This window comes from Penaeus vannamei, chromosome 4, assembly GCF_042767895.1.
Source record: "Penaeus vannamei isolate JL-2024 chromosome 4, ASM4276789v1, whole genome shotgun sequence".
In the NCBI taxonomy this organism is placed as follows: Eukaryota; Metazoa; Arthropoda; class Malacostraca; order Decapoda; family Penaeidae; genus Penaeus; species Penaeus vannamei.
Genome location: NC_091552.1, coordinates 48,155,597 through 48,168,238, shown reverse-complemented (window position 1 = coordinate 48,168,238; position 12,642 = coordinate 48,155,597). Strand labels below are relative to the sequence as shown.

At 44.2% G+C, this 12,642-nt stretch overlaps 2 protein-coding genes across 4 annotated transcripts in view; one reads left to right on the top strand and one right to left on the bottom strand.

Annotated features, from left to right (window-relative positions):
* Window positions 1-7,742, top strand: part of LOC113822084 (uncharacterized) — a 177,442-nt gene extending 169,700 nt beyond the window's left edge. For all 3 annotated transcript variants that reach the window (XM_070121157.1, XM_070121156.1, XM_070121158.1), the window contains 9 exons: window positions 231-387; window positions 719-915; window positions 1,119-1,280; window positions 2,489-2,712; window positions 2,886-3,336; window positions 3,574-3,677; window positions 3,898-4,038; window positions 4,257-4,532; window positions 4,731-7,742. In XM_070121157.1, coding sequence (XP_069977258.1) covers window positions 231-387; window positions 719-915; window positions 1,119-1,280; window positions 2,489-2,712; window positions 2,886-3,336; window positions 3,574-3,677; window positions 3,898-4,038; window positions 4,257-4,532; window positions 4,731-4,892 — 1,874 coding nt within the window. In that variant the 3' untranslated portion in view covers window positions 4,893-7,742. The remainder of the gene's footprint in view (window positions 1-230; window positions 388-718; window positions 916-1,118; window positions 1,281-2,488; window positions 2,713-2,885; window positions 3,337-3,573; window positions 3,678-3,897; window positions 4,039-4,256; window positions 4,533-4,730) is intronic.
* Window positions 7,437-12,642, bottom strand: part of LOC113822083 (uncharacterized) — a 66,118-nt gene continuing 60,912 nt past the window's right edge. The window contains exons 10-14 of the mRNA XM_027374607.2: window positions 11,594-12,642; window positions 11,127-11,275; window positions 10,822-10,977; window positions 10,601-10,723; window positions 7,437-10,000 (exon numbers count right to left, since the gene is read on the bottom strand). The exon at window positions 11,594-12,642 is cut by the window's right edge and continues 885 nt beyond it. Coding sequence (XP_027230408.2) covers window positions 8,381-10,000; window positions 10,601-10,723; window positions 10,822-10,977; window positions 11,127-11,275; window positions 11,594-12,642 — 3,097 coding nt within the window. The 3' untranslated portion in view covers window positions 7,437-8,380. The remainder of the gene's footprint in view (window positions 10,001-10,600; window positions 10,724-10,821; window positions 10,978-11,126; window positions 11,276-11,593) is intronic.

The window sequence follows — 12,642 nt, the reverse complement described above, 5'->3', positions numbered from 1 at the left end:
CTGCTAATCTCTTCTAACCTCATCCTAATGTCTTAAAATTCCCTTTAAACCCCTTCTAATCTCTTCTAACCCCATCCTAATCCATTCTAATCCTTCTAATCCCTTTTAACCCCCTACCAATCCCTTGTAACCCCATCCAAGCCCTTCTAATCCTTCTAATCCCTTTTAACCCCCAACCAATCCCTTGTAACCCCATCCAAGCCCTTCTAATCCCTCCTTCCGCCCCGCAGGCCAGATCCTGGAGCAGGTGTCCGTCGGGTTCGTGTGTCCGCGCGGCGCGAGGGCGAGGGTGTGCCGGAGCGAGTGCCTGCGGGCGTCCTGCCACTCGCACCCCGACGCCGTCTGCGTGGCCGACCCCTGCAACGACTGCCGCGTGTCCTTCTACAGGTGGGTCTTCGGGTGGTGGGTCGTGGGGAGGGGGGGAGGGTTCGTTGTGGTTGTTGTTAATGGTATTTTTGTATTGATGATTGTTGTTGTTGTTGATCGTAGTTTTTTACGCTACGGACGTGGTCATTAGTATAATTTTATCTTGGTCTTATTTTTATTATTACTATTCCTATGATTACTTTCCGGGTATGCCATATACTCCCAGGATCCCCCCTCCTTCTAGCCGCCCTCCCTCTCCGCCTCTTCTCCCTCACCCTCCCTCGAGCCGCTCTCACCCCCTGGTGCCCTCCCCTCCCCCCAGCCGCCCTCACCTCCTCTTCTCCTCCCTCAGCGCCAGCGGCGAGAAGGTGCACTGCGAGGGGCGGTGCTCCCAGCCCCTGGCCAAGGGCATGTGCCGCGCCTCCTTCAAGCGCTTCTTCTACAACGCCTCGGCCGACCAGTGCCAGGAGTTCATCTTCGGCGGCTGCCTCGGCAACGACAACAACTTCGTCAGCATGGAGGAGTGCCAGCAGGAGTGCCAGAACACCGGTAAGGGCAGTTGGGTTTGTCTGTCTTGCTTGTTCATTGCGACTGAAACGTGAAAGATATTTCAAATGTAAAGGATATTGTGTTCCCGCTCGCGATGGAAATAAAAGTCAGCAAAATCAGGCCGGCCAGAGGCGAGCCAGCCACAACCCAGAACGTTCCAGCAGCCCCCTTGACCGCCCCCTCCCCCTCCCCCCTCCCCTCAGACATCTGCAGCCAGCCGGTGCAGGCGGGCGTGTGCACGGGCGGCGAGGCGCGCTGGTACTACAACGTGGAGACGCGCAAGTGCGAGCCCTTCCTGTACAGCGGCTGCGGAGGGAACGGGAACAACTTCCGCTCCAAGAACGAGTGCGAGTCACGCTGCCCGGGTAAGGGTTGGGGGTCGTTGCTGCCGAGTGGGTTGTCATCATCATCATCGCCATCATCATTATTACCATCATCATTAATTAACATCTTTCCGTATCTTTAAAATCATTATCATTATTATCATTTATTATTATTATTACTTTTGTTCACATAATATTACTACCATCTAGTATTACTGTTATGCATTCATTATTGTCGTAGTACTTTTGTGTTACTGCTTTTGATTATTCATTATCATTATTATTCATTCGTTTATCTATTTACTTAGTAGTTTTACGTGTTTATCTACTTACTTCTTGACTTATACTTTATTCTATCTTTATATTGATGGCCATAATGTTACTGATGTCGAAGTTGATTAGTATTAGTCACAAACGTCTTACTTAATCCATAGTTTATATGAAAAATGTAGATATTTAATATCATAATTATCAATGTCAGAGTGTCAATTATCATGATTTTTCTCTCACTCTTTCGTTAAAAGTTATTTTTGTTTTCTGCGTAAAGAAAAAAATATATTTTGATTTTTCTCAAAGTAAATGTAAAAGGATTAAACATCTTCCCCACCCTTTTCCTTTTAAGAAATATAAACAGGTCTAATATCTGTTTTTTTCAATGAACTCTTTTGTACGAGTACTCTAAAAAACAATAAATAACGCGATTTTCTCTCCTCCACAAAGACCTGTAGACTTCCGTTTGTTTTCCTTTAGTTTTGTATATAAAAACTGTAAAAACATTTAGAACTTGGCCTTTCATCTCTCCTTCCCGACGACACGACTTTGTGCTGCACGTCTTGTTATTTTTTTTTTGTGACAAATAAAATATATTCAAAATGTATGAGATCGAATAGAAGAGTTATGAAACAGGGCGTCTTCCTCCTTTCTTTCACAAAGAGCTGTTTGACGTACTGTTTTTCTTTTCTTTTTTCCTTTGTTTCCCTCCTTTGTATTTGAAAAGTAGTAATATGAAACGTCGCATTTCCTCCCCGCCTTCGAGGACTTTTTTTAATGAAACGTGAAAATATGAATTATTCCTCATTTTTTTCGTCTTCCAGGTGACTCATCGTATTTTTTTTAACCTTTTGTAATAAAAAAGTAAAGTAGGAAACATCTCATTTGCTTTCCCTCGGAGACTTGTTGATTTTCCCTTTCCTCTTTCTAATGGAAACTTTAAGTTATGAATCCTCTCATCCCCCCCCCTCCCCCCGTAGACCTGGTGCTGTGCCCCTACTGGTCGGCGGCGAGCATGGAGCCCCAGGAGTGCTCCCGCGCCGAGGCCTGCCGTAATAAGACGTGCCCCGGCCACCCACTCGCCTTGTGCCAGGTCGACCCTTGCTCCTGCACCGCCTCCTTCGTGGACGAGTCCGGCCGCCCACTCACCTGCCTGCCGCCCACTTCGCCGCCTAAGACTCGTCTCGCTTTCACTTTCGAGGAGGTAAGAGAAGCGCGTTGGTATTTTGTGACATTTAAGACCGAAACAAAAATTTTAATTATGTGATCCTGAAGCTCCGCCTCAGCACAACCTTGAATTAATAGCCGAATTCCCCCCGCGACGCCCTGGCACTGACCTCCGCCCGCCGATCCTTAACCCCGCCCCCTCTCCTCCAGGACTCGAGCAGCAGCGACGCCCAGATGAGCGCCGACGCAGAGGACAGCGCTGTCTTCGACGTCTCCGGAGCCCAAGGTCCCTCCTCCTCCTCCTCCTCGTCTTCCTCCTCGAAGTTCGAGCGCCACGACGGTAAGAGCGAGAGCTCCTCGGGGGTCAAGGGCGGCCCCGTGACCATCTACCTGGAGGGCGAGCCGACCCTGACCCGCTGCCAGCTGCTGCAGAGGCACCTGCAGGAGAGCAACTCGCAGAAGTACGTAGCGCAGTGCGACGACGAAGGCAGATTCATCCCGACGCAGTGCTACACCAGCGGCCGCCGCCACCTCCAGGAGGAGCACGAGTACCAGGAGCAGGACCTCGAGCAGGACGACGCCCCCAAGTGCTGGTGCGTCGACGAGACCGGACGCAAGACACAGCCCACCGTCTACTTCACCAAGGGCGAGAGGGAGTGCGGTGAGTCCCGGGGCGCGTTCTCGCTCTCAACTTGCAAGTCTTCCTCTGACCTTTCTTGACCAGCTCACGAATGGCCACAGCAGACTAAAATGGCCTCTGACCTTTCCCTTGCCCTGTGTGATATTCTCCTCGTGTTTAAACATACTAAATAATAAAAAGCCAAAACAGAACTAGTCCTAAAATCCCCACCAATAAACATTTCCTTCGATTCGACCCTGACCTCTGACCTTATTTCAGACCTCGTCGCCGTGGAATCTGTGGTGGTAACACTCGGGTTCAGAGGACGCGAGGCCGGCATGAAGCACCTCGGCAAGGCCAAGGGGCCTCAGATTCGAGAGCAGGTGAGTCCGCGATAATTCATTGTTTGACTAGAATAGCTTCGAAATAGTCGTTGTAACGAATATTCTTTTCATCTGTATGGGAAATGAAGCAACCATCTCGACCCATTTACTACACAAATTCCAAGATTACTGCACGAGTAAAACGTTTTCTTAGTGCCGGTCTCTCTACAGTATACTATAAAAAAAACTGATCTTTGACTTTTTTTCTTCCTCCTCTCAGGTGAACCACCTCCTGAAGGCGATGACCGCAGAGACCCTGGAGAACGAGGTCGGCGTCGTTGACCTCCCTGATCTTACTCAGGTCAAGTTTACGCTGCTCGGGGAAAACAAGATCGACATCGCTTACCAGTTGGAGGAGAAGGTAATTGTACTCGCTCGCATTGGCGGTTCATTTTGTAATCTGATGTTTTAGTTTCCATTTTGTGTCAGTCATGAGATTTTTTAAAAGAAGTTTTGATTACCAAAGGACAGAACGGAATAAAATGAAAATTCATGTTGATTTACAAATCCATATGATTCTTTCCTTAATTTCCATGCCTCGTTCAATTGGCCTCACGCGCCCCTTCCCCTCTCCCCCAGGTGAAGAACGGCGACCTGGCCCTGCAGCTGGATGAGAAGCGCTTGCCTGCCGACCTGCGTGCCTCCTGGTTCCACCACCAGGTCTCAGAGCACCGCTGGGAGGCGCCCTTGGAGGTGCGGTCAGGTGCGAGAGAGGTCGTGAGCGAGGCCATGGCACTGGAGCCGCCATACCTCGCCGCCACAGTTATCTTCACCGTCATCTCGGCCATGCTGGTGTGCGGCCTCGTGGTGGCGGTGGTGTTGTACCGCAGACACAAGACGGGACAGTACCCCAAGGTGAGGGCGGGTGCCTCCAACAAGTTTGCTATGCTTGCATGCTCATTTCTTAAATGTTGAATCATAAAATTAAGGTCAGTCTAAATGTCATCAATCGTATATTTCTTCACGGTTTTCCTTTCCTGTTTTTTTCTTGCGTGATCCCTTTGCTTTCCCACACGAGTCCTTCCCTGACGTCGACCCCCTCTCCCCTCCCAGGGACCCCGCGGCTCCATGCAGTCCCTGGCCTTCAGCGACTCGTCCCTCGACCGCCGCAGCACCTCGTCCAGGCTCTCGGACCAGTTCCAGCCGCCGCCCCCTCCCCGGCGACACCCCACCATCACCACGGTGGAAAACGAGTACCGAAATGGCCGACACTAAACGATAAACAAGGGGGAGAAGAAAGGCAAGAAGGAAGGAAGGAAATGTGAATTGTATTTGGGTAATGAAGGATGAAAGAAGAGGAATAAAGAGAGGAAGAGGAACGGTTTGAACCTGTGATCCGTGTCCTCCCCTGTCAGCGGGGATGTTTTCTCAAAGTTTCGTTTTCATTTTCACTGTCCATTATTATACATAGGTGTATTTGCACGCCCCATGACCAATGCGACGTAGAATTTGTTTTATAGATCTACTCTAAATCCAGGCTACACAGGAGGGTATTGTTCTCTTCAATTTCTGATGGTATTTGTAGATTGTATTGGCCATGGGTCGTCGCATGGAACTTTCCCATTCCTACGTCAAGTGTCAGGCATATCAACAGTAAACAAAACACAAGAAGTGAATATAGTGCAGCGTGATCCAATCTCGCGAGGAACAGGTGGAAGGCAAACTAAGGGCTGATTGAATATTTTTTTCCGTAGAACATTGTAAGATCTTTTCTCAACTTCGGTTTGACGAAGTTCATGCAGGCTCTTGTTGTAGGAGATAATGTTAAGTAAGATTTGTGTTTTTATTTTCTAAAATGGATTACATTTCATCGATAGGCAAACATAAATGGGTGTTAACAAGAGGTAATTTCAGTATTCATTTCGTGGAGGATGTAAAACAGCAATAATAAACAACCTAAAAGAAGTCTAGTGTTTTGACGGTTTCGAGTAGACTGCTATTTCGTTGGCATGAAATGTTTTAACAAGACCAGTATTTTTGTATGTCCGAACTCTTCAATGGAAATGAATGAAATTTGTACTTGCCAACAAAGTAGCCGCGTTTATTTTTGTTTTCATAGTCACACATGATGTGAAACCTGTTTCTTGTTACATACTGTTTTAATTTCGTACGATGTAAGGTTCTTTCAAGTGTGATGTTGACAAAAAGGTTCTTTATACGGCGATGTCAGTGGCTAATTGAATGTGATAACTCCTTTGACTTTTTAAAAATAAATAGTCGCTCATTACCTATCTTGGCGACAGAAGACGAAGGCGACGCTGAAATTTCCCTGTGCTCAAAGATCCTTGCGTTACCGTTAATGCCTGAGTGGAAACACCGTCTTTTGGGAATCTTTTTCATTTTTCTATTTCTACCCTAATTTCGTTCTTTTTTCCATTGGAATGACGTAACATATCCACAATAACACAAAAACCTCCCCAGTATGTTTTTTTTATAACATTTTTATTTCGAAGTTGCAATAATGGCGTTATTGCCTGTCTATAACCGAAGGATTTAGAGGTAAGCGTACTATTTTCTGTGATGTCGACAGGGGACTCGACAGTGAGCTAAAGAAGCAAACCAAGATTTGTATGATGAATGCATCTCGCTTTCCCCTGGGATTCCTTTGGTTGTCCGAGTAAGCCTTAAGGGTTTGGATTAGTCGTGAAAATCCCTTTATTCGGTATTATTCAGGGATTTTAGCAGTTGATGCAGATTCGTAAGGGAGGATTAATACCATTGGAAGCACCAGTATTGTGTTCAGTTCGCCATCACGGGACACGAGATGCTCATCTTCTCTCACAAACGAGTCTCGGTTGACGGTTTCCTTTCATAAAAATAACCGAGAAAAAAGATAAATCCTTCAGATTATTTTGTATCGAGGCCGTAAGTGGACCAACTAAAACAGCTTGGTTCTGGACACACTGTATCAGCGTGTGTCCTCGGTATGTTTCTGTGGCATTTCCGTATTGCTCGCTTTACGACATTGTGCATCTGTTCGTAGATTTAGGTATTTTTCTAGCCATTTTTAAAACCTAGTTACCTTTTATGGAAGGTTACGATTATAATAATTAATAATAATAACAAGTATATGGTTCCGATAGAAGTTAGAAGAACAATAGTGTTTTAGCAATAATGAAGCCTGTGTATCATAGCACAATCTTTACATGTACTATGCACCCACAATATTTTAATATGTGCTTACTCGTTTTTCCAGAAGTTTCGTAGGATTTTACCATTTGTAGAAGAATCTGTCGCGTGGACCTTGTTTCACTGCTTTTAGAAGGATCTTAATGTGCCCTTTAGACGTCCTCCTAGTTTCCTCACGTTTTTTATCCGAATAATTTATAATCAACTACTACTAGTGTGCTGGTCACATTTTCAGTTGTCTTTTACTCCTTTCTTATTGCTGTACATTTTTTTAGATCTTTAATTGGATTTTTATTTTGCTCATATTTATATTATTCTTTATAAGTCAGTTTAATCTTAAGAGAGAGAACATTCAGTTCCTTTTGGGCGAGTCACACAAGGGAAGTTTCAAGCCAAAGTTTGAGACGTGGATGTGGAACCCATTTCTTTCTTTGAGGTTCTGATCTCCATCTCAACGTTGACAAGCCTTCCCTATTGCGCGACTGAGACATTTCCCTGCTTTTCATGGCTTAAAAAAATCGTCTACCATCCAAGTGTGCCGAATCAACTAGGGTTGAATCTGCATTGGCTTGCTCTGACAAATCATATCATATATATCGAACCAGACTCGTGGCATTTCTCTCTCACCCCTTTTCTTTTATTCCATTTTTCCTCTTCCCTCCTCTCTTCTTCTAAAGGTGTTTTAGACAAGTCTTCCTTCTGCCCTTTCTCTTAAGCTTGTAGTCTCCAGGATGTAGCGCTTTTAAGGGATTACTCACAACACTTGACTTTATAAATACCAACAGGAAATGAATGCATCTCGCTGTATATTTGTAAATAGGGTGATTGCTTTTGAATCATGTTCCACTGTGTATCACTTATGTAACAACGCCCTTCATACTAGGCGTTACTTTGTATTATATGCCTAAGTTATGTTAAATAAATCTACGCCAAACAGAAGGTGTCTCTTTTGAACCTTAACTTCATACACGGAAAGAGAAAGGTGAGAAGTTGAGATTGAGAAAGAAGTTGTATAATGCTGAAGAAATCTCAGTTTTCTCAAATTTTTGTATAACTTGAGATATTTTAAGGACTTTAGATGGAAAAACAAATTGAGCGAGGGAAAATGAGGGGAAATGTTTGAAACCAAACTTGTACTTCATTATAAAGATATTCATACAATATTCTTTGCCTTAAATATACAAGTTCTTTGAAATTCTCTAGCTATCATTACTGTGAACAATGAATAATTTTTTGGCAATTTTCTCCTATTCCACTTTGCCACAAGCTCCGTAACATCATAAAACTAAAAATGCTACTTTTTGCAATATAAGAAACTTTCTAATATACTTCAAAATATTTACTGAAACAATCATAACGTTTTGTTAACCTTGTAACAAAGTAGCAGTTTTCACAAAATTTCCATCAGTACAGTAATGACATCTATTCTATATTTAACTTTTACATCCACAGTTAATACAAAAATGTCTCCGTTCTATCGTCATACTTATAAATTGTCTTCACAAAGACAAACATAACTCAACTTTCACAATTAAACTTTAAATAAACAATTTCTTTTGTACTTGTTCAGCTACTCATGCTGAGTTGGCATTCAAGGTCTTGAGCGACTGTTCCAACCTCGCTGCAAGATCAGTGTCGGCTGTTTGATAAAAGGAGTCCTCCTGTCTGGCATCGGACGTCAGCAGGAAGGCTTCTTCTTCAAGTCTGCGCTTCACCGAGGTTATATATCGATACTTCCACCCAACATTCCAATGCATGGGTGTGGCCAGCTTATTATCCACGAGGAAGTCTCCGAGGTCACCCACTCCGGGGCACCATATCAGGGTGTATCTGTTGTCCAGGTCCAGACACACACACTTCAACTGGTGGGCTACCTCAGCTACTGCGATGACAGCACCGGACTCCCTTCCAGGAGCTACTTTTACTGGAAGGTAAATCTGCATTGCCAGAGGGTGGATGTCTGTCAAGCTGCTGGGTAACTTAAATAGGTCCTGTTTTGAGATAACGGCATGCCTTCCCTGGTCAATCAGAAGAACTGTTATATTAGCATCCTCTATGCACTGGACATACGCACGCTGGGCACTGTCACCCAAGACAGTCACGCATATATCACCAACTTTAATAGTGTCCACTCTCTCCTGGTTATGCTCCTTGTACCAGGTCTCAATGTATTCTGCCAAATCATTGTCTTCCTCCTTCTGAATCCACAGGGAAAATGGTGATTCTTCAATGTGCACTAGGTAGGCAGAATAAGGATTTATTTGCATTTCAGTAAATCCATCATCACTGCATTCTTCTACTTCCTCAATACAGTCAAGGAAGCGCCTTCCATGAACTGTTTGGGTTCCTTGAGGCCCCTTTTGCTCTGGGCTTGCATCTTTGACACTATCATCTCCTTTCATTTCTTTCTGTTCATGCTTACTTTTAACATGGTCTACTATGCTACTCTCGTCCATGTCACTACAATCTTTCAGAAGTGTCGTTAATAGCTCTTTGGTTTCAGTCTTAGGAATATTTTTTAACTCTGTTTTACAAGGACTCGAGATGGTGGAGTGAGCGACTCTCCCAGGTACAGAAGGTAAAAAGCTGGTCAACCCATTGGTAACGTTTGGGTTATTTACTTGCTGGCCACCTGCTCCATTCCTGTTGCTCGAATGAGGTGGAGGACTGGCACCGGGACGACTTTCTTCAACAAACACAGCACTTCCTTTACTTGTAGGAGTGTGATTCTCCATTTCTGAGCTTGAAATGCCACTTATAGTATCCTTGTTTTTTCTAAAGTTCATGAACACTCCAGTTAACGGTGAGACATTGCCCTTAGACATTTCCTGTTGGCTTGTAGGTGATGTATGTTCCGCAGGGGTTTCTGCTGGGAGAGAACTTGTCAGTAGAAAGTCTGACTTTTCAACATCTTCACCTTTGGCAGCTGGAACATACCACTTCCTGGATTTGATCTCCCCATTGAGATTCTGATCCACCACTTCTTCAGTATCTTGCAGACAGGCTGATGGAGCAGCTACAGAAGTGCTCATTTCAGGTGGTGTATCAGTACTATCAGGCACAAGCCTCTGTTTAGTATCTTCTTTAGCAGTGGCTGGCTCTCCGACAGAATCCTCAACAACTACATCATCATCCAACAGAAGAGAAACCAGTGTTTTGCCATCTTCAGAGCCAAAGACACAAACCACAAGTTCCTGATAATGTAGAAAATAATAGAGCATATAAAGATTTTTTCTTTGTTAATAAATGATTTAAAACATAATTTATTAAATTGTTTTATTTTTATTAGAACACTTTCATATATATGAATCTCCATAAGGAAGGTGGGAGAAAGGGAGAAGGGGAGGGGGAGGAGGAGGATGGGGCAGAGGAAGGAGGAGGGGGAGGAGGAGGATGGGGCAGAGGAAGGAGGGGGAGGAGGAGGAGGATGGGGCAGAGAAAGGAGGAGGATGGGGCAGAGGAAGGAGGAGGAGGAGGAGGATGGGGCAGAGGAAGGAGGGGGAGGAGGAGGATGGGGCAGAGGAAGGAGGAGAAGGATGGGCCAGAGGAAGGAGGAGAAGGATGGGGCAGAGGAAGGAGGAGAAGGATGGGGCAGAGGAAGGAGGAGGAGGATTGGGCAGAGGAAGGAGGAGGAGGATGGTGCAGAGGAGGAGGAGGAGGAGGATGGTGCAGAGGAGGAGGAGGAGGAGGATGGGGCAGACGGGAGGAAGATACAAGTGAAAAGGTGAGAATGAGAATGAGGATGAGGAGATAGAGGTGGAAAAGGAGGCAGGCAATACTGAAAGGGAACTTGCCTGTTCTAAGAACTTTTCCTCCAAAGCTTTGAGATCAATTTCATGTGGTTCGCCCTTGCCTGTGAGAACACAGGAATGAGCGAGTGGGCCTACCAACAAAAGCTCATCTGGAACCTCTCTTATCTGCAAGACAAAGATTGAAGTACTAGAATGCAACTTTACCTCATCAATATAAAATATCTAGAACAGAATAATAATCCTAAGACATCAAAATCACTTACGTTATTCATGGACATTATTTCGGAGTTGCCATAATCAATAAAGTGTATCTTGACTTGGTCAGGTTCATTAAGGGAGACGATCTTAGCCCTGTACCAAACATTATCGGCAGCTGACTGAGCTAGGCACGGCATATCTTCTATCACCCTCTCAGATTCCTTGTGGTTTTAAAACAAAATAATAAAAATAATACATAAATACAACTATAAACATACTATAATGACAAAAAATCGGCTGAAAAAAGTCCCTTCAGTATAGTCACGCATCCAAGGAAAAAATCCAATATACGGTTACAAACACATCTTACCAAGGTGGTGGTCTGAGCTCTGGCAATCTGTGCAGCCATATTCTCAGCAACAGAAAGATCTTCCGCTTTTTGGAGCCATACCTCAGCTCCTCCTGCCAGATAACTCACATACACTCGAATGCCACTTGAGAGAACAGTCCGGGGTGGATCTGGACCAAGATCCAATAGAGAGTCAAATTTGAGTCATTCCTTTTTTAGAAGTTAACTCTTAAAGTCATTGTTACATTGGCCAGAACTTTCAAAATTCATAGCAGTTAAAAGTAAATGATTAGCACAACAAAATTACTACATTTCTTGCTGTGTAGACAATTTGTGTTGATAAAATTGAAATTAGATTTAACAATGATAAAAGTAATTACTATCATTTGCCTCAACAGCACTTTTTTTTATAAAATCAATTTCTTAAAAAATTCAAAAAGAGAAATCAATTAATTGAAAATAATACAGAGTTGATATCAGTAACTTACAATGAATTTGGAGTGCCTTTTCTGTCTCTGTTTCTGTAACTTGCAATTCTTCACTCTCTACCTCTTCCTCGGCTGGCACAGGAACTTCTTGTCGTATCTGATCCACTAAATCTGTTCTTTCCACTTCTAATGAGAGCAGAGTCCAGGTATGTTCCTTAGGACCCTCCTTGACAGAAATGACAGCACTCTTCCCTACACAAGCTTCCAACTGCTCCTGGTAAGGCTCTTGCCAGCCTTCTAATTCCTGTGGCAGACAGCAGTGAAGAGCCTGGCATGGTAGGTCACAGAACTGTTGTGGGAGGGCATAAAGGTCATGTTTCTCCACAAATTCAGTGTTTCCGTAATCAAAATAATGAACTTTGACTTTCTCCGGATTCTTTTCAACTTCTAAGACTGATGCCCTGTACCAGCCCCCATCTAAATGATACTTGCTGATGCACTGCTCACCAACCTGAGGTGCAGAAAGGTGTTCAGCCTTCAAAGTTTCCATCTGGGTATGAAGATATTCCATCATTTCATTGAGGGAGCCCAAGTGTTCATCAAGCTGTACCCAAATGGATAGACCACTTACAAAAACAATAGAGACATTGATTTTTGCTTGCAAAGGCAATTCTAACTGAAGAATTTTGGGAGATAAACTTGGCAAACAATCTTTTTCTAATTTGTTGTCTTGTACTTTTGCTATCTTGGACTTAAGATCCACATTATAATCTTTAGTGTCACATTTTGCACTGACAGTCTTGCCATCACCTGTTTCTAAACCACCACACCTACTGTCCCAAAGCAAAACCACAGACTCATTGCCTGTAGTTTCATTACAAGGAACAGAGGAGTCCATACTTCCCTTCTCATGTCCATCGTTATTAGCATGGAGGCCTCCCCGTCTACTGTCCCAGAGGAGTGACTCATTAGCAGTGGTCTCAGCACAAGGGATTTTTTGGCAAACAATCTCACTCTCAGGTTTATTATTGGAATTAAGACCTCCATATCGGCTATCCCAAAGAAGTGATTGCTCTGTAGCTGATCCTGTATTCCCTTCACAAGGACTG